This window comes from Halichoerus grypus, chromosome 5, assembly GCF_964656455.1.
Source record: "Halichoerus grypus chromosome 5, mHalGry1.hap1.1, whole genome shotgun sequence".
Lineage (NCBI taxonomy): Eukaryota > Metazoa > Chordata > Mammalia > Carnivora > Phocidae > Halichoerus > Halichoerus grypus.
In genome coordinates, this window is record NC_135716.1 from 117,739,341 (window position 1) to 117,766,666 (window position 27,326).

At 37.6% G+C, this 27,326-nt stretch overlaps 1 protein-coding gene across 3 annotated transcripts in view; it reads left to right on the plus strand.

Annotated features, from left to right (window-relative positions):
* Positions 1-27,326, plus strand: part of DDAH1 (dimethylarginine dimethylaminohydrolase 1) — a 131,809-nt gene that overhangs the window by 57,507 nt on the left and 46,976 nt on the right. Inside the window, exon 1 of one of the 3 annotated variants that reach the window (XM_078072808.1) lies at positions 246-265. The exons of the other annotated variants lie outside the window; for them this stretch is intronic. Coding sequence (XP_077928934.1) covers positions 263-265 — 3 coding nt within the window. The 5' untranslated portion in view covers positions 246-262. Of the gene's footprint in view, positions 1-245; positions 266-27,326 lie in introns of those variants that run through there. 3 annotated transcript variants of the gene reach the window in all.

Genomic DNA, 27,326 nt, shown 5'->3' on the forward strand with positions numbered 1-27,326 from the left:
ACTTGAGTCTACAATATCATTGAACTCCTGGATTCAGTTTCAGCAGACATGCTCTGTATTCCCACAAGAGTCTGGAAAATTAACTTCTATTTTTTTCTGTCTGGAGTTGCAGTTAGTGTTATTATTTGCTCCATGGCACAATCCGGGTCAGACTGTTCTGCAGTAACACAGGTGGATGTTAAAACAGGGAATCTGTTGAAAAGATTGCGGAGGAACTGCTTCCCTAAAGCAGTTTTGGATGGCAGTTTGATGGCAGTCAGCTATGGTAAGGACAAATGAAGCCTAGCAGTACCTTCTAGAATGTGGTCTTGCAAGGTTTGTCACCTGCAGTCCTTAGGCGGAAGTTTCATGTAAAATGGATCTTTAGGACCAGGTGGCATTCTCTAAGGAGTGGATCCTAGAAATGGAGGTCATTGAATTCTCTTAATATTTGTGAATTGTAATGTTGTTCTGCATTTCTCTGACTAGCTTTATTTGCGAAATATAATATGCAATTCTTAAAGGAAAATTACATAAACCTTTTGTGTGGGCTTGAAAATATTCTAGAAATTTACTGTTAAAAACTAGTTATAGAAAGATTTCTTATCCTATTAAAGGTCGCAGGAGGAATATAGTTATGATTTAAGATATAGAAATTGTTTTGTATTACCTGGAGTGTTTTACTGTCAGCAATTACATTGTTAAAATGTAACATGTAAATTTTTCCAAGGGTATATGTATCCACTTGTAAGAAGTCACACAAGGGAAACTATATTTTATGTGTTCAGCCCATTGAATTATTTTTCTAGTAAACAACCTGACATAAAATAGACCGAAACATCCATTTATTTTAACAGCTCTGTTAAATTACAGATTAATGGTCCAAAATAAAATCTGAACTGATTGAATACATAATTCAGCATTAAGGGGAAAATAGATCTTTTTCCAACCGAGGATAGACATAATTTTTTTTTCTTTTGTGAATAACTTATTTTCCCCTTAATAAGTTTAGGACATGCCTGAACCACAGCCAGCCTTAAGAATCCCTTTGTTCAGAAACGTTCAGTGTTATATTGACTAAGGAGCGACTTGGGGGTTGAAAAATAGATCAGTATTTCAATTTCTGACTTTAGACTATTTTTAAAGTGCTGAGAGTTCCAACTGAAAAATTGCAAATGCTCCAGGACACTGTGCCTGGAAATAAGATTCCTGAATAGTAGAGCTTGGGGATGTTTAGGCGGCCCTTACAGAAATGAGCCTTCAAGTACATTTTAAGTACAGTGTGTCTCGCACGTTTTGAATGGTTCTTCTCAGATTTTTCTTGGATATAACTGTTTCATTTTGTTTTGCTTCTTTTCTGTAATTCTATTTGGTAAACCCAGGAGTTTCCATGTTCAAGGGAAAAATTTCCTCAAACTTGCTATCATTCCTCTCCAGATCAAACCCTAGCAGGCCCTAGGGAGGGTCCCAGCCCACTGCCAACACACACAGATTCCCTTCTTATCTCTTGGAACAGATACTCTTCTATGGGCGCACACACCGCTGTCTTAAGAGAACAGATATCTGTTGAGGTTAAACTAATATTTTTGGAACAAAAACAAAAATTCTAAGATTTTTAATTGGTTAATTGTGTTTTCTAGAAATGAAACTTTAGGTCAGCTGTATTTACCAGAAAATCCAGAAGAGTGCTTTTTTTATATCTTGGTATTTGTAACAAATTACAGATTTCAGAAGAAAATAACAAATTTGAGTCTGAAACGGTGTGGGGGAAATTCAGATATATACTGTCTTTTTAAAATATTTTGTCACTAAAAAACTCGGAAAGCAGTCTCATTTGTTATTAGGTGTAAGACTAATTGAGGAGAGAAAAATATTCACTCTTGAACCCTGGCTGGAAAAGAAACAGGAGGTGAATTTTTTAAAAACCACAATTTCAGAGCACATTAAAAAAGAACTAGGTGCAAAACAGTTTATAAAAAATGTTTTCTTTCAAATAAGATAGTAATAGTGCTTTTAAAAATTTTATATATAATAATATCTGATTCTATGCTTAAATGAAAGGAATTTTAAAATAGCTCAAAAGCTGCTTCTCTTAAAATTCAAAGTAAAATTATATTTCAGCCTCATTGCAACCTTTTTCCTTAAGGTAAATATGAACCATGCTCTTCTGGTATATGCTGTTAAAACTGTCTTTAATATTTTGGTTATATTTAGTTGTTCTTTTCTGCCCCCTGGAAAGTGAATAAATCCAAATAAAAAGAAGTTGTCAGGAATGGAAGATTTCACTTTTAATGAATTCCGAGTTTTCACAGTAGTCTCCCTTCCCTTAGGAGCTCTAGGCTCATGGAAAAAGGGAACATTTCTGTCTTTTTATTGTTAAACTGTATCAACATGGTATATTATCATAGCTACTCTTAATATTCAAAGGCAGTTTCTACATAGCATCAGAATTTACTGATGAAAGAGTGTCAAGCTAGTGTACTTAGAAGTGTTCACTTTTCAGCCCATTGTTCTAGAATTGTATAGATAAAGCTTTAGAAATCTCGGATATTTGCTTACCAGGTCTTTGAAGAGTGTAATCACATTGTGAGTGTGGATGATATCTCTGCTTACATTTTTATATGTTTTCCATTTATGCATCATCATGCTGCAGAAGGGAGAGAAGACAGCTTAGTAGGGTATATAAAATACAAGGCAGAATCAATCAAAATATGGAGAAAGGAAGAAAATAAGAATAATTACCATCAGGAAGAGCCAGGAATGCGGTTAATGATAGGCATGATCTAGCCACTGTTACAGATGGGTCACAAATTCCACTCTAAGCTTTCTACTGCCAACAGTAAGAGGTGGACCTGGTAGGTGTTTCAGTCTGTGACGACCCAAAGATACAGGCAAATCAGTTACTAAGAAGGAACAGTATTCTTACCACTAAGCTCAGAAGTTCTTCTTGGGGCCCCATGTGGCCGTAGTGTGATGATATAAATAGCATCATCTATCACATTTCTATAGTAGGTGCAACTCATTGAATTCAGTATTACAGTAGATGAACTCTTTTAATTCAGGTGTACATTTTAGAATTTCTGGAAGAGTAGACTGTGTGTTCTTCAGACAGTTTTCCCTGATTGTTTTTAATAAATTGTGCCAATGAGCTCACGATTTTGTTATGAAAAAGTAGCAGACATAGCAAAACAAAGCCAAGATTTTCCTAAGCAAAAATTTGCGGGTCTACTGAGGTACATGGACCAAAAAACAACCACCACCACCACAACAACAAAAATAACAAACAAAAGTGGACCTTCACAACTCCACAGTTTTGTTTCTTTAACAGGGCTGACATAGATGCAATCTCAAAAAAATGTGAGGTCCTCTATCTGCACTCCTTATGACATCTCAAAAAAACATGGATTAAACATGTATTGAACTTGGGTAATACTGTTTTCTTGCATTGTCTCCAAGATGAAAACTGCACACTCAGGCAACTAAATGATTTAATTCCTCCCAGATTATACTTATAAGATATATAAACAATGGAATCAGTTTGGTTTTAGGATATTTGAGTTATAGTACTTTTGTTTTGTTTTGTTTTTGGTTTTGTTTCTGGAGTTTTTTGTTTTGTTTTTGGTTTTGTTTCTGGAGTTTTTTGTTTTGTTTTGTTTTGGGGGTTTTTTTTTTTGGTTTGGTTTGGTTTGGTTTTTTGCTTTTTTAGTTATTATAGGCTGTAAGTTTGTCGTATCAGGCCATTCTTAGTTAGAGATAAAATAAACCAAATCAGGAAGCTTGGCTTTCTGCTATCTGTAGCAGAAGAACAAGAATCTATTTCATCCAAATACGGTATAACATCCTCTCTCTCCCAAATAAAAAGTTGCACGTGGAGTAGGGGATGCAGGGACTCTTTATTTCTTTTCCTCATGTTTTCTTAAAGGAGTCCATTGCACTGAAACATTCTGGTCCTCTGATCCATGGTAGTAAGTTGCTAGTCATGTTGGTCAGCCACATATTTTAGTAGATTCACAGGTCATTTTGCTTAAAGTAGGAAGTGGGTTCCCCCTTTATCTCTTTGCTCAGCCAAGCATTCCCCTGTGTTTCCTATTTCCTTGTGGAATGCCTTGGGACAGGTGGGTGGGGTGAAGAATGGTGTGATTGGGTTTTAAAATGACATCAGCCCAGCTCATGGATCAGGTTGTGTTCAGTTCTGACTGGAAGGTAGGTAGGAGACCTTGCCAGTTCTCCAATTAGATCCTTACCAGGGGACCCTGGATAAAGCTGATATCTGATCCCCATTCTGCCTTTGTCTCTTCCTAATTAGCTGTAGAATGGAGAAGAGGAGTGGGTAGTAATTGGTACTCCTAACCACTGGCAAATAAGGCAAGGACACTGAGACAGGATTAGGCTTGACTGGACATAGAAGAGTATGTGACAGTATATTCTCTTTTCTCCTTTGACTTCAGATATAAAATTGACTAGAGTTTCTTTTTTCTATGATAAGTAATAAATATATTTCTGTGGGGTTTTTTTGTTGAAAGTTAACAGGTCTTCTAGAAATGTCAAGTTTGATTACACATTCTTTTGCCATTATTGCTGGACTATACTAGCATAACTATAATAGAAATTTTCAGTATTTAAGAAAAGGGGGGGGGCGCCTAGGTGGCTCAGTTGCCTAAGGCTCAGGTCATGATCTCAGGGTCTTGGGATCAAGCCCCATGTTGGGCTCCCTGCTCAGCAGAGGGTCTGCCTAAGGCTCAGGTCATGATCTCAGGGTCTTGGGATCAAGCCCCATGTTGGGCTCCCTGCTCAGCAGAGGGTCTGCTTCTCCCTCTCCCTCTGCTTTTCCCTCTCCTCCCTCTACCGCCGCTTGTGCTCTCTCTCTCAAATAAATTAATAAAAATCTTAAAAAATAAAGAAATTTTCAGTATTTTACTCATGGTGATCCTACTACCTGAAATACCCTCCTTAAGTCCTTCCTGCTTTCATTTTCCTTTTGGAGGGCTAATTCCAACTTCAGCTAGAACACAAGTTCTCTGAGATCAGAGAGTTCATTTTAATCATCCTTGTATCATGTCATTCATTCATTCATTCATCCTTTACTTATATATTCATTCAAAAAGAAAAAACAACCTAACTTGTTAGCATTTCCTATGTGGTAGGTCTTGCGCCAGGTCCCAGGGTGATGTAGCCATTAGCACGAGAGCAGAGATGCTGCCCTCACAGTCTCCGGGAAAGCCCCTCATGACAAAGGATTTCAGTGAAGGAAAGCATTGAGCACAGGGCCTCACAGCATCAGCCACTCAGCACACGTCTGTTCAGTGGATGAATTAATCGGTAGTGAGGCAAGTGGCATGTAGTCCATGTCCTGAGTTTTTTGTGTGGATTATCTGGATTCCCAGGCTAAAATTTAACAGATAGTAAATAAGTAATATTCAGTGAATATTTACTGTGAGTAGGGCACCATGCTAAGTGCTTTACATATACCATTTTATTCTTCACAACAACCCTGTCCGGTAAAAGCCACTTCTAATGTCCATTTTATAAATGAGGAAAACGAAGCTCAGAGTATAAGTAACAAACCAAGGCTCAGAGTATAAGTAACTTGATCAATCAATCAGCAACTATCAGAACAAGGATTTGAATGGAGTTGTTCAATTCCAAAGCTTGTGAACTTAAGCATTTTTCTGTACAACCTCTCAGGGGTTATCTCAACTCTTTTTAGTGAATCCTGGGACCTTAACAGAGAAGCCATCTATCAGTCAGGAGACCAAATATTCCACATTGAAAGCAGATAAAAATAGCTTCATCAGGAGCACAACGAAGGTGACACTTTCTTGTTTTTTGTCATTTTTTTCAGAGAGCCATTGATTGTCCTAGAATGGTAGTATGTCTAAGCAGGACCTTCCTGAATGCCACATCCAGCTAAGTTAAAGAGGAGATGCCTACGGATTCTTAGAGTGAGATTTTCATGAGTTTTAATATAAAATGTAATTTTATAGTTTACTAAGGGACCAAATGATTCTGGACAACACATTTAGAAATGGGGGGGGCGGGGAGGGGGAAAGTGAGACAAATTAAATATGTTATCCCCTTCCACCATCCTTCCAATTTCATTTCTTAGGGAAAACAGTAAAGATGGGGTAAAATTAGATAATTACTTTTCATTCAACCATTCAGATTATTTCTATAGCCTCATAGTTTATGACATTTACTCTTTATAAAACTTGTATTTACAAAGCTAATGTTCAAGAGGCAGTTTGGGGTTTTTTTTTCTTAACAATAGTAGCAACAGTAACAATAGCTAAAATTGTTTGCTATGTTCCAGGCTTTGTCCTAAAGCTTTTACATGCATTATTTCATTTGATCATCCACTCAACCCTAGGAGATAGTTACTATTATAGTCTACACTTAAAAAAGATCCAAAAGTTGGACAGGTTAAGTTAAGGGACCAAGATTTGGAGAGGTTGAGGATTATCTCAGGGTCACACTCCTATTAAATGGCTGATTTTATGCTCAAAATGAAGTCTGGCAGATTCCAGTGTCTATGGATTCAGTGACTCTCCTGGCCCACCTCCTTGAGAGGCTGGCCTGACTGCTGGCTAAACTGTATCAGGTAAGGCCTTGCAATCCAAACATATGAGTTTCCCAGCGTAAAATGATTTGAAGAAGAAAATGGCACATTTTCCAAACTTGATAATATTCTTTTAAAGTATGTCTTAAGGGGCATCTGGGTGGCTCAGTAGATTAAGTGTCTGACTCTTGATTTCAGCTCAGGTCATGATCTCAGAGTCCTGAGATCAAGCTCCATGCCAGGCTCCGTGCTCAGCTGGGAGTCTGCTGGAGATCCTCTCTCTCCATCTCCCTCTGCCCCTCCCCCTGCTCGTGCTCTCTCTCTCTCTCTATAAAATAAATAAATAAATAAAATCTTTTTTTTAAAGTGTGTTTTAAAATGAGATAGTCCTCCTAAGCAAATTATTAAAGAATACCCATCATTAAAATTATATTTAATACCTATTTATTATTTATTTTCTTCTAAGATGTTCCTGGTTTTCTTCACCAGGCCTAAAATTCAGTATTTTTTCCCAGGCCATTCTGAATTTGTTTTTGCTTCAAGTTAGGAAAGCTCCCTGGGTATAGCTGTGGATCAATGTTTTCAGCTGCCCTGCTCTATGCCAATGGTTTTGACTCCTTCAGCAGAGGCACTCTGGTCTGCCGAGGCTCTCTTACACAGCAGCTTAAATAGATATTGCAGAGGAGAAGAATCAGCAGCAATTATGAATTGTGCTTCTGGATCTCTGTTAATTTTAATATAATGGCTAAATTTTCTTATTAATCTCTTTGCTGCAGGTTCATCTCCTAAACACAGTCCAGAAGCACAGTGCTGTGTAGTTACAAATGGCCTTCTTAATTAGCTTCCAGGCTCTATTAGAGTTAATAGCTGTATCAGGGCATAGCATTTTAAATAACATTTAAATAAATCCTCAGGGAGTTTTTAACACACTTACTGTCTGCTCCCTTTCATACCATTGTCACCAAAATCATCAAGAATCATACTTGTTCGGGGCGCCTGGGTGGCTCAGTTGGTTAAGCAACTGCCTTCGGCTCAGATCATGATCCTGGAGTCCCGGGATCGAGTCCCACATCGGGCTCCCTGCTCAGCGGGGAGTCTGCTTCTCCCTCTGACCCTCCCCCCCTCATGCTCTCTCTCTCATTCTCTCTCTCTCTCTCAAATAAATAAATAAAATCTTTAAAAAAAAAAAAAAGAATCATACTTGTTCTTATGGAAGTATTTTCTAGACCATCCATTTATTTGTTAAAGGGGAGTATGTTGGCCCTCACTGTTTTAATGAGAAAAAACAATCACTTGAATTAGGAGAAATTGAAGAATGTTGTCACAGAGGTCGTTAGGACAATAAAGTTACAATGTTTGAGTGTACAGGCTTGAGCCTTTTACTTCTAGCCATGAAAGCCTACAGGAAATTCCCTTTTGTTGTGAACAGTTAGAAAACGGGACCAATTATGTGAAACCCTGGTTTTCAGACAGTGTAGAAGAGGAAGTATGGGACTGTGATCCCTGAGGGAAAGGACACAAATGAAGTGTGATCTATACTTGCCTCAACTCACTGTCTGGAGTCTGTTTCCAGGCTCTCCGTTTCTTTCACATAGGAGAGAAGGGGAACAGAACAGAGCTCAGTGGTCTTGCTGAGTTCAGAGGACAAAAATGAGAGTTTGGGGAGGTCAAGAATTTCAGGACAGAATACAGGAGATGAGGGTGCTTCATGAAGAGAGCATTCTAGACATATGCAGAATTGTTCCTTCAGTCTTTGGCTATAAATTTATTTGTCTGTGCATGCATAAAAGCAACTACTTAAGACTGGAGAGAGAACCAGTAGAAAATAGGCCCAAAAAATCCTCGAACTTAAAATAGATGGGAATAGTTTGTATTCCTACCAGCCAGAATGGAGAGATCTCAAAATGTGCAGGGAATGAGGCCACCTTTAGGAAGTTGCAATGTATGTGGGTTCAAGAGCCTTTCCAACGGTAGAAATGTGGAGAAGGGGGAGGAATTAGGGAGGGGTCAAGGAATACTCCAAGTTTTCAGGCTTTATGACTAAGAGGACAAGGATGACTTTAACAGAGTTCAAAAGTAAGGATGTCAGCAGGTTTTAGAGAAAGATGAGTTCAACTTAAAGCATGTTGAATATAGAGTACAAAAATGCTCTCCAACGAGAAAAGTCAACTGTAATGTAATGGTTAAGAATGAGGGTGTGGTGTGGTTCTGGAGGCAGACTCTTGCCAAAGTTACTTAAGCTCTCAGTGCCTCAGGTTCCTTTTGTGGAGAATGGTGGTGAAAATAGTACATACGTCATGGATTGGTTAGGAAGCTTGAATAGGAAGTCATCCAGGAGGAACATTAGAATGGCACCATCTTTGAATATAGCTATTGTGACCATTATTGGTGGGAGGATGTTACCAAGGACGTGAGGAAAGAGCACTGCCCATTGATCTGGGTGACAGGAGATATAGCTCTGAACACTTAACCAGCCAGTAACTTTGAACAAGGGATTCAACCGGACCTCAGTTTTTCATCTGTGAAAACAAGGGATTATTAGGTAATTCTCTATAAGGCCCCTTATAGCTCTTACCATTGAATGATTGTGTTGAGACTAAAAGTAAAATTTGTCACAGATAAAACCATAAGGGAAATAATTTATTCACAGATAATGGAGCAATCAATGATGTTCATCATATTTTTAAGTACCTGTGTGTCCCTAAGACATATTTTTGCATTTAAAGCACATTAGAAATTTAGACATGGTAAAGGTAAAAAGCTTTTTGAAATTTGCCTCTGGAGATTTTTTTTTAAGACTTTATTTCTTTATTAGATAGAGACCACAAGCAGGGGGAGCGGCAGGCGGAAGGAGAGGGAGAAGCAGACTCCCCGCTGAGCAGGGAGCCCGATGCAGGGCTCAATCCCAGGACCCTGGGATCATGACCTGAGCCGAAGGCAGACGCTTAACCGACTGAGCCACCCAAGCACCCCTGGAAGTTTTTTTTTAATTTAGAATTTCAACTGTGCATTAGTCTAGTGTCTTTCCTATTTACCTGTCACCGTAAATTTTCTGCAGGGTTTCTGGTAAATGTGTGGAGCCTTCTCCTGTTATGCTGGGCTTAGTGATGTCACAGAACAACTGTCTGGATGCTTACTTCATCTGTAAGAATAGGGTATTTCATTTGCCAGGATTTTCACTTGTTAAAAAGAATCCCAGTCTCCGTAGGCAGGGTGTTAATTTGCTGTTTTTTGATAAGCCTTCTAGAGCAGAATGCAATCCTCTTCCCATTAGGTTACTAGAAATTTTTATCAATGGGGCGCCTGGGTGGCTCAGTTCGTTAAGCGACTGCCTTCGGCTCAGGTCATGATCCTGGAGTCCCTGGATCGAGTCCCACATCGGGCTCCCTGCTCGGCAGGGAGTCTGCTTCTCCCTCTGACCCTACCCCCTCTCATGTGCTCTCTCTCATTCTCTCTCAAATAAATAAATAAAATCTTTAAAAAAAAAAAAAAAGAAATTTTTATCAATAGAAACATGCTAAGCACCTAAACAAAGCTAAGTTTTGCATGTGGCACATTTGGGGGAAGGCTTATGAAGGAGGAGCTTGAAGGAGAAGATACCAAAGGACTCCCTCTTAATAGCTTATACCTCCTCTACAATCTTGCCTTTAAGAGGGGAGATTTTCTTCACCCTAGTTAACTTCTTCTATCCCTTTCTGCTTTGCAAAATTTGACACCCACCCGTATGTATTGAACAAAATCATTTTTCACTTATGTCCTTTGTAAAATGCAGTATGTGGAATATGGCTGAAATAATAGGATGGAGTCCAATAAGTCACCTGTAAAAATCAGCCCAAATTACTTTATTATCTCATCTTCACGTCAAAAACTTTTTTCATATGACACATGTTTATTATTCACTTTAGATATATTTTCAAAGTGTTCAGCTATCAGATGAGGAATCAAATACAATAACTGTGTCGCAGTTTATACTATATATTTTCCAATTTTTCATGTGGATAGGGCTTTAGATATTAATGAAGAGGAAGTGAGGTTTTCAACTTATTTAGGAAGCCAAATCTTCAATTCTCAGATTACTCAAAAGCCTTATTGTACATGGGTGTGTATGTATTGTGGGTGTATATTGGCAGAGAGGGAATTATGTTTTGCCTTGCAAAGGAACCATTTAGGGAAAATCTGGCAAACATTGTGAATAGCTTTGATTTAAAATTTTTTCTTATCAGTTGAAAAACAGTTGAAAGACACCTGGGCCACTAACTGTGCATTGTGTGGAAACGTCCAAAAATGTGCCTGCCTGGATAATGTCACAGAGGGCCATGGTCCTCACTCTTGTCTTCCAGTGCCAAGCCACATCTATTCTGTGATCTTTGGTTTCATCAGATGGCAGATGCTTCCTCATTTCATGCTATGAAAACTGAAATTCCAGCTAATATGAAAACTTTATAAATGAAATCTGATAATTTGTACTTGAGTCCAAGAAGGTAATTTAAGTTTTTATGTATATATAATTATATATTATTTTAAAGCTGTTTAAGTAGAAATGATTTTATATTAGTAGTCTTAACATTGGTTTTTTGTTTTAAAAACATTTGACTGGGACGCCTGGGTGGCTCAGTCAGTTAAGCGTCTGCCTTCGGCTCGGGTCATGATCCCAGGGTCCTGGGATCGAGTCCCACATCAGGTTCCCTGCTCAGCAGGGAGTCTGCCTCTCCCTCTGCCTGCCGCTCCCTCTGCTTATGCTCTCTCTTTCTCTCTGGCAAATAAATAAATAAAATCTGTAAAAAATATATATTTTTACTGACTCAGGAATCTTGTTATAGTGTAAATATGGGCCTTGGGTTCTAAGTCCTGCTTTAGCCCCTGTGACTGAGCAAAGTTACTTAAAGCTAATGGGACTTGGTTCCCTGATCTCTATGACTGCTAAGGTCTCTTCTGATTTTTTTTTAAGATTTTATTTATTTACTTAGGGAAAGGGACAGAGCACAGCAGGGGGAGCGGCAGGCAGAAGAAGCAGGCTCCCCGCCAAGCAAGGAGCCCGATATGGGACTCGATCCCAGGACCCTGGGATCATGACCTGAGTGGAAGGCAGACACCTAATCGACTGAGCCACCCAGGAGTCCCGATCTCTTCTGATTTTAATATTCCATGATTCTGTGAGTTATATCATGTGCTAGTTTCTTTTCATTTAATTCTCCAGTTGAGAAATTTATCACACATATATCTGCATCTAGCTTTGACATCTATTAGGTGATCAATAAATATTTGTTAAAGTAATGGTGTGTTTTGCTGTTTCTGATGGGTTGTGAAATTACTGTAATTTCACAGCTTTTTATATTGAGCTGTTACTCATCTTTATTTTTGTTGAATGATATTGCTGCTTTAACATTTAATTCCTCTCTACCACAGCTTTGTGCATGATGTAGAATTGGTTTTTATGTGTTCTCACTAAGGTGTTTGAGAGAGGAATCTGCAGGAAAAACTCTTTCACTTCACCTAATCTTGGTCACTCTAAAAAGATAGAGGGTGGCTCAGTAGGTTTAAGTGGCCGACTCTTGATTTCAGCTTAGGTCATGATCTCTGGGTCCTGGCATCCAGCCCTGGGAGCCCCTCAACATGTCTGGGCTCTGCACTCAGTGGGGAGTCGGCTTCAAGATTCTCTCCCTCCCTCTGCCTGCCCCTGCTCTTGCAAGCACTCTCTCTCTCCAATAAATAAATAAATCTTTAAAAAAAAAAAAAGGTAAAAAGATACAAATATTTTCATAATCATAAAATAATCCAGAAAATAAATTTTACTTTTATTCAGCTTGACTTTACTAGTGAAAAAAGCCCAAACATTCTGATACTGGCCGGTTGCCTTATGGAAAGAAATGATACCCCAACTCTATCCATTGGATAACTAGTTAGGGACAAATATTAGGTACCCTGTGCTTGGGGATACATATCCTTTCTTCTAAGGCTCTTAGATGTATATAATGAATAGAAAAAAAATTACAGGAAAACAAATTGTTTCCTGTTTAATAAAAGAATTTTAAAATTATAACATTTGTTCCCTTAACTTTGATTTTTTTCCATCATATATTTTCAATTAATCTTTAAGTGAGGGCAAAACTATCTAACCCAGTCATCAGATAGACTTACTGAGATCGTTGTATTAGTTCTTTAAAAATGCCTAATTCTATAGGATCTATATTCAGCTTTGTCTGTTTTCAGTATTTAACACTAACACCACAGTGGCTTAATATGCTATTTGTAATGGAGAGAGAGTTAATTCGTTATGCTAGTAAGAAGCAAACTTGGAAGCATTTAATACATTTTATATTATTATTTGTTCTGAGAGACTACCTCAAGATTTATAGGGTTCAATTTTGAACCTCGGAATAAATAAAGGGAAGGGAAGCCAAAACTTCCCTGGTGTTGAGGAAAAACCCCTGCTTTCTAACTTCCTATGAATGGCAGTATTGTTCACCACAGCACGGGGAACCAGGTCTTGCCATTCCATACTTAGGCTTGTTTTTATTTTTAAGGAATGTCGGAAAATTGTGGAAATGAATGTTTTTTCTTTTTCTTCTTTCCTTAATACCTCATGGATCCTGACCTTTTCCTTTAAACTGGTTTAGTATGTGTTTCCTTTAAAATTGGTCACTGACCCAAAAATAAGTTTTTCTTTTTCCATGATCTTCTCTAAAGAATTCTGTTAATAGCACACTAAACTGGATTACAAACTTACTGAATAAGTGCTTTGAATCCTGGGCAACCTTGGAATAAAGGGCACAGAAAGAGTAATACTGCATAAAACGAAATTGAGCAAGTTGGTATAAAGGAAAGGAATGCAACTGTATGGTTGATGTGATCAACATCTTCTAGTAGGTTTATTAGCAATTTAATGGAATATGGTTATTCAAGCACAATAATAGCTTCAGTTGAAATGTCTGCTCTGCTCTTTTTCCCATACACTTTGGAATGAGTTGAATGTGACAGTTGAGCTTTCAACAAGCTTCATGAATTTTAAATCCTTTTGAGACATAAAATGGGTTCCATGGCATGTAGTCCGTGTGAACAAGTAGTCGGCAGCCTCGCCGGGTGTTATGGGATATCAGGTGTCTTCAACATACTGAGGACCTGGATTCACTAGGTGCATTCTGGTCTGCTCTGCATATCCACAAAGAACAGAGGACCTCTTTCTGGTCTAAAATTTAATAATGATTTTGCAGTTGTACAGTTACTTTCCCAGCAATTGGGTCAAGACTTAAACCTCATGTCATCGCAGAAGAAAATCTTTACGAATGTCTCAGGACAGATTATTTTTTGGCAGCTAAATATTTCCTTTTTTTTTCCTTTCTCCTATCTGATTCATGTATATTTAGAGAAGAAAACCTCTATGAATTGTGACATAGATTTGTATCCTCAAATTTTAACACATATCTGATCAGTCCTGAAGTATTTCCTTAAATATTTAAATGTTTTATAAAGCTGTGTTACCACTATAAAAATCTGAATCTTTGCTTGGGGATAAAATTATTGAAGTATTCTGAAATTCAATACAAGGAGCTTTACTAATTATATCTGGCACTATCTCACAACAAAAGACTGTTTTCAGAAGATAATTTTTCAAGAAATCCATTGTAAAGCAATCTCCATTTAAAGTGTGAATTCATTCTTAAATTACCTTATAACAGTGCCCCATATTTTATTTAAATATGGAATGTGGGTACTTACAGTGTAAATTAATAACAGCATGAGCAGAAGAACATTTCCATAAACACAGTAGGAAATTTTGGAAGTTTATGTGACAGATTATTAGTAGTGGTCTATAAAATGGTATTGGGATTACAAAGGTTTTAATGGTTTTATTTTTACTGATCTGTACTTTCTAATTTTTCTGCATTGAATGTATGGAATGGGATGTGCTGCCTTTTTCATCTCAAGTCTAGGGAGAGTGGGTTATACAGAGACCTCTCAGAGAGTTGATAAATATTCCCTGCAGTTGGGAAGTGCCCTGGGCACTAGTCTAGGAGATCTGAAGAGCAAGAAACTGGGTGACTAATGGCTTAGATACAGAGCCAGAAGAGTGCCACTTTGTTGGGGACAGACACACTGCCAGAGTTTGTGGAAGTATTTGCGTGGACTAGAAATGCAGGAGCAAAAGCTGGGCTGGGGCTGTTTCAAGTCCAGTCCAAGGGTATAGCCCACAGAAGCAAGGGGATCCCCACAGTGAAAGCCTGAATGGAGTGAACACAGGTGAACCAGAGGCTGGTAACTGAAGTGAAAAAGACTCTTACAATGTGGCCACAAGTGGTCCATTCTTCCTTACCCAGAGACACATCAGTATTTGAATGTTTAGAATAGTAGAAAGCATGCATTAACAAGCCATGTCTTCTGTGCATAGATCTGCCTTGGGAGTGGTTACTATAGTCGTAGGTAGTAGATGAAGTTTTAAATGTTCAGGTATTTCTCAACTTTTTCCATCAGTGACACAACAGTTACTATCCACTGACCAACCATAGCTCTTTTCATTTGTGCACATTTCCTTTGAATCTTTGTTAACAGTCATACTTTTTATTTTTATTTTTATTTTTTTAAAGATTTTTATTTATTTATTTGACAGAGAGAGCGAGAGAGCACAAGCAGGGAGAACAGTAGAGGGAGAGGGAGAAGCAGGCTCCCCGCCAAGCAGGGAGCCCGATGCGGGACTCGATCCCAGGACCCTGAGATCATGACCTGAGCCGAAGGCAGACGCTTAACCATCTGAGCCACCCAGGTGCCCCAACAGTCATACTTTTTTAAAAATGTTGCAATCTAGTTTTTTAACAGCTAAATTTATCCATATTCTTCTTATTCTTAAAGATACCTCTTAGTTTCTCCCTGGGTATTTATAAGGATACACTTCATTTCACTGCACAAAAACTAAATGACATTAATCACTAAAGAGACAGTATGTTAAATTGTGCTCTGAAGACCTGAGTTAATCTACTTTTCAAAGTTCCTGAGGTACTATCCAAGAGAAACTGAAGCAAAGAAAATCTGGCTAACTATATGTTAATAGGAAATACTTAGGAAGTATATTTGTGTAATACTAAAATGCATTCAGCTCTGTGTTTAGCATAAACATTACTGTGTTCACTTGATATTTATTTCAAGATTTGAGTGTTAACTTATATGATACTAAATTTAGTTCAGATACATTCAGAAATTTTACAAACTATACCCACTGTTAAACGAAGTGGCTTTTGCCAACAGATTGTGTGCTTTGTTAGACTATAAGCTTTGTACATTTTATAATAAGCACATTCCTGTTGTGAAATGGAATGCGTCTGATCCATAGTAAATCTGGTTGAGAGACAATGGAACTTAGCCAGCCCAGTCCTGGTTCAAGGAAAAAGACAACAAATAGGGGCAATGACATTTAGGAGAATCTAATTTCATCATGCACTGCCTCATAAGAAGAGAATCTAGATGACATTAAGGTTATTGTACTTTGAGAATTACTCAAAGCCAGCTACAAAGTGTCTTCCATGTTATAGAAGGGACTAGTTGCTTCCTCAGATAAATGTTTTAGTTGAAAGTTAGTTAATACTTAGTGATAAATTGGAAACAGAAATAAACTTTAAAAAAAAAAGAGAGGGAGAGAAAACTGTAAGGACAAGAATGTTACCATATTTTTCTAAAACTATTTGGGAAAGGCAAAACTCACCAGCTAGACAATAATTAGTTTTCCTTGGTAAAACGTTGACTGGAATGTTTCTATTAGGAAAATATTATCGAACTGTTCCAGTCTCTGTCCAGCTGAGGATACCCAGATTCGATAACAGAGAAGAGAAATTACTCACTATTTTTGTTACCACTATGTTAGAATTTGAACAGCTGTCAAAAACAAGAACAATTTCTTGAAACTATCCATTTTATACAACTATAGTTGGAAATGAGCCTGTATTTAATATTTATAAGCATACAAATATTCAGCTGGTGGTTTTTCACTACCATATTTTAAATAAGCTTTAGGAGAAGCAAAGGCTTGAACATATGACAAAGGGTGAATATTTACAAAATCACTTGCCATGCTGCAGCCTGGAATCAGAAGGCAACTTCTCAGAATGAAATACTATATCCTCTAATAACAGTGACCACAGCCTGTCACAACCATCTCTAATGAAGGCTGCAGTCACAACACACAAAAAAGTCTAGGACTAGAGAGAAAAAAAAAAAAAGGAGTATTCCCCCCAAAAATAATCCCAGCATTTCAGAAACCATCCTAAATATTGTGTTCAAACACTGGGCGATGTGGTACAGTTTAAAAAGTACCAGCTTGTACCAGTTGTGAAGAAAGTCTCAATTGGTAAAAAATTAGTAAGTATAATATTTTTAAAAGATATGCAGCCTTATTCATTTTTAGCACACAGAACAGTCATTTAGGATGTACTAATGAAGGGTTTCTAAATTGAGATCTTAGCAAACCTACTTGAGTAAGTGAGTAAGAATGTTTTAATTAGCACAGCAAGCATCCATTTAGTCCTATGGTGCTTTGGTACAAATTATTTTGGACTAATTGATCTAAAATGTGTTTGAAAGTTGTTCTTCCTATAGCCTTGCTAACTCTGCTTAATGAACTTCACCCTGTCTCCTGTTCAAAGTGATCACAATTTCAAAATGTATGGTTTATGAAAGAATGAAATCTTATACTACTGCTATGTTTTATAGCTTCCACAAAACTGAATCTAACAAGAAAACACACAGGCATTTGACAGTAAGTAGCGCTTAAAGCCTTAACGTACCTATTACATCCAGAAAGTTCATTACAATCCATTTATTTTTTTCCAGACCTTTTATCCTGGTGGTATCTGTGCAATCATAATGCATGTGCATTAAGTAGTCTTTTCCTGCCAAAGGGGGATTATTCCTTCCATTGTTGCAACCAGCCACCATACTGTGCAACAGGAATGCCTCAAAAATGTCTCCAGGAATCTATTTCTTGGAATACAGTTGTTAAGAGGAATTGTCAAGGCCAGATTTCTCACATCACTTCCTGCAAAACACAGTTTGAGATAGTTCTAATTTCCCTTGGTTTTATGTCTTACTTCCAGTTCTGATTACACCCCCAGAAGGCTAGGTTAATATATTCAAATGTGGTGATCTCTCCATATCGAGAATATCTAGAAGGCATTTCACATTGTTTGACTAAAACAGAACTCTTGAATTTTCTCCCTAGACTTGTTCCTTTCCTCTGCCTTTTCTGTATCAGGAATTAGTGCTATCATCCACCCAATTGCTCAAGTCAAAAATCTAAGTCATTCTTGATTGTTTTCTTTCCTTCACTCCCACATCTAATCCACCACCACGTCCTGCCAACTCTCCTTCAAAACACATCCCAAATTTTGCCAGTTTTTTTTTTCTTTGTCTCCACTATCATCACCTTTGTCTAAGCCACCATTATCTTTTGCTTGGACTATTGCAAATGCCTCTTAGCTAAATTCTCTGCTTCCATTCTTGCCTTCCAGTCCATTTTCCACAAAGCAGCTAGCCAAAATTATCTTTGTAAATTAGATTATGTCATTCTCCTCCTTCAAATTCCCAGTGGCTTCTGATAACACTTAAAACTCAAACCCCTGATGCTAGTTTACTAAGTTTTTTATGGTCTGTCCTCTGCCTATATCCCCAGCTTTATCTAGTACCTTGCTGTATTCATTTTCTAGAACTGCCATAGCAAGGTACCACACCCTGGGTGGCTTGAACTATAGAAATTTATTTTCTTATAATTCTGGAGCCCAGACATCTGAGATCAAGGTGTGGACTGGGTTGTTTCTCCTGAAGCCTCCCTCTGGTTTGCAGATGGCCACCTTCCCCTTATGTTTTTACATGGTCTTCCCTTAGTACCTGTCTCTGTCCTAATCTCTTTTCATAAGGATACCAGTCATATTGGATTAGGACCCATGCTAATGGCCTCATTTTAACTTAATTACCTCTTTAAAGGCCTTATCTCCAAATTCAATCACATTCCAAAATACAGGGGGTTAGGACTTCAACATATGAATTTGGAGGGGAGACAATTCATCTCATAACACTTGCCCTGTTTGTTTAGCCCCATACTGGCTGTCTTTCTGTTCCTTGAACAAATTAATCTTGTTCCCACCTTAAGACATTTGCACTGGCTCTTGTTGAACATTCTTCTCCCTGATGGCAACACGATTGGTTCTTTCAGTCGACTCATACATATGTGACGTGTTCCAAAAGGCTATTCCTGACCTCCCATTCGAGCCCTCATTTTCGAGGCACACCTCAGAGATACGGTTCGGCATGTTCAGTTCCACATTACAACAATGAAGTGAGCCAACTGAATTTTTTGGTTTCCCAGAACATATAAAAGTTATGTTTATACTATACTGTAGTCTATTAAGTGCACAATAGCATTATGTGTAAAAAACAGTATGTATGCTGTAATTGAAAAATACAGTATTGCTAAGAAAATAATGCTAACCATCTTCTGAACTTTCAATGAGTCCTTTTGCTGGGGGAGCGTCTTGCCTCAATGTTGATGGCTGCTGACTGATGAGGGTGGTGGTTGCTGAAGGTTGAGGTGGCTGTGGTAATTTCTTAAAATAAGACAACAGTGACGTTTTCCACATTGATTGACTCTTCCTTTCATCAGTGATTTCTCTGTAGCATGTCATACTGTTTGATAGCCTTTTACCGACAGAACTTCATTCAAAATTGGAGTCAGTCCTCGCAAACCCTGCCACTGCTTTATCAATTAAGTTTGTGTAACATTGTATATCCTTTGTTGTCATTTCAACAATCTTCAGAACACCTACACCAGGAGTAGATTCCATCTCAAGAAACCACTTTCTTTGCTCTCTCATAAGAAGCAATTCCTCATCCATACAAGTTTTATCATGAAATTTCAGCCATTCAGTCACATGTTCAGGCTTCACTTCTAATTCTAGTTCACTTGCTGTTTCCACCACATCTGTGGTTACTTCCTTTACTGACATCTTGAACCTCTCAAAGTCAATCCATGAGAGTTAGAACCAACGTCTTCCAAATTCGTGTTTCTGTTGATATTTTGATCTCTTTCCATGAATCACAAATGTTCTTAATGACATTTAAAATAGTGAATCTTTTCCCAAAGGTTTTCAATAAACTTTGCCCAGATCCATCAGAGGGATCACTATCTTTGGCACATATATGTATTTCACTATCTTTGATACATATATGTATTTCTTAAATAATAAGACCTGAAAGTCAAAGTTACGTGTAGGTCCATGGGCTACAGAGTGGATGTATTAGCAGGCATGTAAACAATATTAATCTCATTGTCCATCTCCTCCATTAGAGCTCTTGGATGACCAGGTGCATTGTCCATAAGCAATAATTTTTTAAAGGAATCTTTTTTTCTGAGCTGTAGGTCTCAATAGTGGGCTTAAAATAATCAGTAAACCTTGTGTTAAACAGATATGCCCTCATCCAGGTTTTATTGTTACATTAATAAAGCATTAATAGATTTATCATAATTCTTAAGAACCCTAGGATTTTCAGAATGGTGCATAAGCATTGGCTTTGACTTAAAATGATGGTTTTAAGGGGGTACTGCATTAGCCCCTAACAACAGAGTCTGGCTGTCCTTTGAAGCTTTGAAGCCAGGCATTGACTAATCCTCTCTAGCTAAGAAAGTCCTAGATAGCATCTTCTTCAAGTAGAAGGCTGTTGAATCTACATTGAAAAATCTGTTGTTTAGTGTAGCCACCTTCATTAATTCTCATAGCTAGGTCTTCTGGAGAACTTGCTGCAGCTTCTCCATCAGCACTTGCTGCTTCACCTTGCACTACTATGTTTTAGAGATGGCCTCTTTCCTTAAACTTCATGAACCAACATCTGCTGCTTCAAAATTTTCTTCTGCAGCTTCCTCACCCCTCTCAGCCTTCATAGAATTGAAGAGAGCTAGGGCCTTGCTCTGAATTAGGCTTTGGCTTAAGGGAATGTAGTGGCTGGTTTGGTCTTCTTTCCAGGCCACTAACACTTTCTCCATATCAGCAATAAAGCTGTTCTGCTTTCTTTTCATATTTGTGTTCACTGGAGTAACACTTTTAATTTCCTTCAAGAACTTTTTCTTTGCGTTTACAACTTAGCAGTTTGGTGCAAAATGCCTAGCTTTCTGCCTAACTTGGCTTTTGACATGCCTTCTTCACTGAGCTTAATCATTTCTGGCTTTTGATTTAAAGTGAGGCTCTGCCATTCACTTGAACACTTAGAGGCCCTTGTAGGGTTATTAATTGGTCTAATTTCAATATTGTGTCTCAGAAAGTAGGGATGCCTGAGGAGAGGGGGAAAGATGGGTAAACAGCTGGTCAGTGGAACAGTCAGAATACATACAGCATTTATCGATTAAGTTTGTCATCTTATATAGTGTGGTTCGTGGCTCCCCAAAACAGTTAGAGTAGTGACATCAAAGATCACTGATCACAGATCACCATAACAAAGAATGAAAAAGTTTGAAGTATTGCAGGAATTACAAAAATGTGACCCTGAGACACAAAATGAACACATGCTATTGGTAAAATGGCATTAATAACCTTGCTTAATGCAGAGTTGATACAAGCCTTCAATTTATTTAAAAAAAAAAATGGAGTAGATGCGAAGCGCAATAAAGTACCATAAAATGAGGTATGCCTGTATGTCACATCCCCTGAATTAACTCTCTATATGGTACCTACTACTACCTAATATTTTTCTATTATTTACTGTCTATCTCTCCATTTCCCCACAAGAATATACACGAGGATCTTCTCTCTTCACTGATGTATTTCTAGGGCCCACAGTAGTGCCAGGTGTGTTAAGAATGTTGAATAGACGAACCACGAAAGACTGTGGACTCTGAGAAACAAACTGAGGGTCCTAGAGGGGAGGGGGGGCAGGGGGATGGGTTAACCTGGTGATGGGTATTAAAGAGGGCACGTTCTGCATGGAGCACTGGGTGTTATATGCAAACAATGAATCATGGAACACTAACTACATCAAAAACTAATGACGTAATGTATGGTGATTAACATAACATAATAAAATAAAATTAAAAAAAGAATGTTGAATAGATATTGAATAACTGGATAAATGAATGAAATTATTAAGGATGGTAAAGATAAGACTGGCAGTTAATGATTATTGTGACAAATAGACAAGGATAGTTTTCTCCCTTGAAGGTCTTTAGAAGTAAAGATGAATCTGCTTACCATTGAAATGCTGTTAAGAGCTGTCTGGACGAGATCACCCGACCTTGTAACTATGCCTTGGCTAGACAAAGTAGAGATTTGTAAGTGAGGCATAAGTTTATTATAACATTTCTAGAAGTTTTGTGTAACGTGCAGAATTTTTCAGCTATTCATTCAGTAAGCATATGGAGAGTCTGTTGTGGCCAGATCTTTTGTTAGCAGAATGCCCTGGGAAACATGGGAGTGCACAGAAGGCGTATCTCACCCAGCCAGAGCCTGCAATTGGGTGCGCCCAGGGGTCTCTTGGAAGGCTTTTAAGGCAGCTTAATGTCTACAAGGTATTAATTGTATACTGGACATACAAAATATTTGTTATACTTTACACCTGTTTGCCTTTATAAATGGCAGCATACAGCTTCTCTGAATTTACAGAAAATTATGAGCACTTCAAGTTCTATGTCTGCTGCTTATTTTGGGTGGTGTGTGCTGCTAATTTTTATGCTTTTGACTTCTGGGAAAATTACTTTAAAATTTTAGAACCTTGTCAGTTCCCTAGTTTTTAACATACTAAATTTTGCAAATTTAGCAGCTGACATTTATTTTTATTTGGTATTTGGTGACAAAGCATATTTCTACTTGTTCTCTGCAGACAGAATGTCAGTGGCTCTTAGACACTCAGTACATGTATTGTGTCATTATTGTCAACAAGGAAATGGGCCACTTGAATTAGTACATTATCTGTCAGGAGAGTGACAAGACCAGCAGAGCTCCTGCCTTGTTTTTCATTTAGAAAGCTAAATGTTACTTTCAGTCTTCTTCCTGGGAACTGTCTTGTTGTGACATCTTTATGGAGGGGCCTCTAGACTTTTGTCTGTTTTATGTTTGTTTTTTTGTTTTTTAAGTATAGTTGACACACAATGTTGCATTGGTTTCATGTGTACCACTTAGTGATTTGACAAGTTTATACATTATACTATGTTTACCACTAGTATAGCTACCATCTGTCCCATTACGTCACTGTTACAGTATATCACTGACTATATTCCTTACGCTCTGCTTTTTATTCCCGTGATTTACTTGTTCCATAACTGGAGGCCTATATTTCCCTCTTCCTTTCACCCATTTTGCCCAATTCCCTATTCCCCTCTGGTCTGCAACCATCAGTTTGTTCTCTGTATTTATAGTTCTGATTCTGCTTTTTTTCAATTCATATTTTTAGATTCCATTTATGAGTGGAATCATAGGTATTTGTCTTTTTCAGTCTGACTTATTTCACTTAGCACAATTCTCTCTGGGTCCATCCATGTTGTCTGAGCACAATCTCATCCTTTTTTATGGCTGTGTAATATTCCAGTGTGTGTGTGTGTGTGTGTGTGTGTGTGTGTGTGTGTGTGTGTACCACATTTTCCTTATCCAGTAGTCTACTGATGGACACTTAGGCTGCTTCCATGCCTCGGCTAGTGTAAATAGTCCTACAGTAAACGTAGGGGTGCATGTATCTTTTTGAGTTAAGTTTTAATTTTCCCTGGGTAAATACCCAATAGTGAAATTATTGGATCATATGGAAGTTCTATTTTTAATTTTTTGAGGAACATACATCTTATTTTCCACAGTAACTGCATCAGTTTGCATTCCCACCAACAGTGCACAAGGTCCCTTTTTCTCCACATCTTCACCAACACTGTTATTTCTTGTCTTCTTGATTTTAGCCATTCTAACAAGTGTGAGGTGATATCTCATTGTGATTTTGACTTGCATTTCCCTGATGATGAGTGATGTTAAGCATCTTTTAATGCATCTGTTAGCCATCTGTATGTCTTCTTTGGAAGAATATCTATTCAGATCCTCTGCCCATTTTTTATTTATTTTTTTTTAATTTAAGTTTTTACTTAAATTCCAGTTAGTTAACATACAGTGTAATATTAGTTCCAAGTGTACTATATAGTGATTCAACACTTTAACACACCTGGCACTATTGTAGGCCCTAGAAATACATCACCCAGTGCCCCTCACAAGTGCACTCCTTAATCCCCATCACCTATTTAACCCACCTTCCCTCTGGTAACCATCAGTTTGTACTCTATAGTTAAGAGTCTGTTTCTTGGTTGGCCTCTCTCTCTCTTTTTTTTCCCCTTTGTTAATTTATTTTGTTTCTTAAATTCCATATATGAGTGAAATTGTATGGAATTTGTCTTTCTCTGAATGACTTATTTTGCTTAACATTATACTCTCTAGCTCCATCATGTCATTGCAAATGGCAAGATTTCATTCTTTTTTATGGCTAAGTAATATTTTATTATACACACACACACATACACACACACACACACACACACACACACACCACATCTTCTTTATTCATTCATCAATCAGTGGATACTTGCTGTTTCCATAATTTGGCTATCGTAGAAAATGCTGCATGGATCCCTTTGAATTAGTATTTTTGCATTCTTTGGGTAAATACCTAGTAGTGCGCTTACTGGATCTTAGAGTTCTATTTTTAACTTTTTGAGGAACCTCATACTGTTTTCCAGAGTGGCTGTACCAGTTTCCTTTGCCCATTTTTTAATTGAATTGTTGGGTTTTTTAGTGTTAAGTTGTATAAGTTATTTATATATTTTGGATATTAACCCCTTATGAGATATATCATTTGCAAATATCTTCTCCCATTCAGTAGGTTATCTTTTTGTTTTATTAATGGTTTCCTTTGATGTGCAAAAGCTTTTTATTTTGGTGTAGTACCAATAGTTTTTGCTTTTGTTTCCCTTGCCTTAGGAGACATATCTAGAAAAATGTTACTATGACTGATGTCAAAGAAATTACTGGCTATGTTATCTTCTAGGATTTTTATGGTTTCAGATCTCATGTTTAGGTCTTTAATCCATTTTGAGTTTATTTTTGTGTATGGTGTTAGAAAGTAGTCTAGTTTCATTCATTTACATGCAGCTGTCCAGTTTCCTGGAGGGACCCTTGAATATCTAGAAATTTCTAGGTAATGAGAGGGATCTTTCCCAGTTTTCTTCTGAGCTGTTTTTATCTCTCCTGGGTACTTTGGCCCCATTGGTTTTCCTTCTGAATTTCTGTCAGATCTTTCTATTGGCATGTCCTCCAGATCTGAGTACTAGTTCAGAGATGAGAGTATTGGAACATTAACTTCCAACTCTGACATATGGAGCTGTAACAATTGTGCTTTATCTACAGAATTGAGACATATAATACTTCCTTTTGGCTTTACAAATTATTATTTACAATCTGTTTTCTATAGACAGGATGGTTTTAGTATCACCAGGGGCCTTTGATCAACATTCTTATCAGCCATGATACCAGGTATTATCAGTTAAAATAACACCTTACATATTGTGTTAATTTGTTGAATGGCAAGTCATGGTATATTTCTAGAGAAAGAAAAGCCTCCATTTAATAGTTGTTTCTACATCAGAACTTAATGAGTTTTAGTAATGTGGTCTATTGTTATGGACTCTTTGGATACTGCTTCTCAGTTTTGTTATATAAGTAAATGAGTTGCTTTTAGCTGCAACTAACAGAAACTCAATTCAGATTGGTTAAGGAAATGAAAAATCTCGTATGCCAAGAACTTCAGGATTCCAGGATTGATTCATCAGCTCAACAGTATCATCAAGGACCCAGTTCTTTCCATCTTTCTGCCCCGTCATCCTTGATAATGGTTGTGTTCTCAGACCAGAATCAGTTCCAGCTACCATATCCAGACAGGACAATGTTCAAAAGAAGAGGTGGGATTACATTTCTTTCTATACCTCCAGGAACCTCTCAATGGACTTCCCCTCAGTGGCCAAAATTAGGTTATTTGTGCCAATCCCTGGTAAGAGGGATGGAACTGCCATGACTGATTCAGACTAGGAGGTACCTGAAGGGATATGGTATTATTAAATGAGGTAACCCATGTAAAATCACTTAGCACAATGCTGAGCACTTAGAAGAGCTTAATAAATTTTACATGTTATTAATGATGATACATTAAGTCTGTAGTATTAATATAGTAAAAGAGGGCCAGAGTTATAAGTAGTTAGAGGCAGATTCCTCAGCCCTGGGGGTTACTGATTCTATGTTGAGGAGATGGAGACAGATGACAAGCCCCACTTGCATGTAGTTGCAGGGTTGTAGGATAAAGGCTCAGATCTTTAGAGAGAGCACAGAGAGGGCTCCTACTCATAGGAAGAGATTGGGATAAGCTACTAGAACAGGACTCCCAGGAAAAGGAACCAACGTAACACCTAGGTATATGGTCTAAAGTGGAACAAAGCATAAAGAATGACTTAATGCTGAGTCTCAGGAGGATTGGCATGGAGCTTGTTAGACCCTCCTTTTTCAGATGGTGATTGATCCTGGGAACTGTGGAGAGATGAACCCAAAGTTGATGAAGTCTCCTCTACTACATGTGGATATGAGAAAGTATGCAGAGGTTAGCAGCTAAGCAGGGCCTGATAGCTGTTTTCTCATAAGAAAATTATTGATGCTCTACATAGTGTAATTATTATCACTGTTGGCAGGTAATTAGCAGCACTAAACACACACACACACACACACACAAAGTATCATAAGTTAGTGTTGACACTCACACACCTTGTTTTCTAGATACAGTTTCTCCCACTACAACAGAATCCTTCTGTTGGTTTCTGAGGGTTTAATCCTACTCGGATTTTTTAATCTACTTTTGGGTTTGCCATCTCTTCCCCCTCCCATCCATATATTCAGCTTCTTGCTTCTGACTGAATTTCATTAAACATCAGAATACTTTACGCATGAATAACCATCTGGGATGTTTTCAGTAAACTCTCTTGGAGGGAAATAGAATTACAGTTAGAGTCACATTTATGAATGCCAAAAACCATTTTGAAACCACAACTCTTTGAAATCTAGAGCTGGAAATGACTTCCTTTTTAAGCTCTACCCCCTCATTTTACAAATATGGAAACCAAGATGCTAAACATCCTGGTTAATTTTTAGAACTTGTCACTAGAGATAAACTAATACATTTAGAAATCCGTATCACTAGAGATAAACTAATAAGTTTAGAAATCTAAGAAATCAATGGGGAAAATGCAATGGATATTTAACAGTGTGTGGGAAATGTTTCAGAGATCTTATTCATGCAACAGTTATTATTATTAAAGCTCAATAAAAGGAAAATGAATGAGGTAGTTATAAAACTTTCATACATGTTGGCCATTGTGAATATCATGAGTTCCCAGAATAATTGCAGGATTAATGACATTTACTTGACTCTGTCTGATAACTTTTGAAGATTTTAATGTAATAAATAATTTCCAGTTCTATTGACCATTTTCCTAACACAGTAAGCCCTTAATTGATTTTTCATGTATTAAGGGGAGCTGTTTCTGATCTGAGAATCATCCAGAAACCTGTTTTATTTCTAAGGAAGACTTGCAGATGACCCACCAGCAGGAATAGATAACCATTATTAACATTTTTATTTCTTAATTTAAATGTTACTTCCTCAAAGTGACCTTCCTTGACCCCCTTGACACCCTTCTTAGTTCTCAAAGCACACTGTTGTTTTCTTGCATAGTCCTTATCATAATGTATAACTTTTTGTT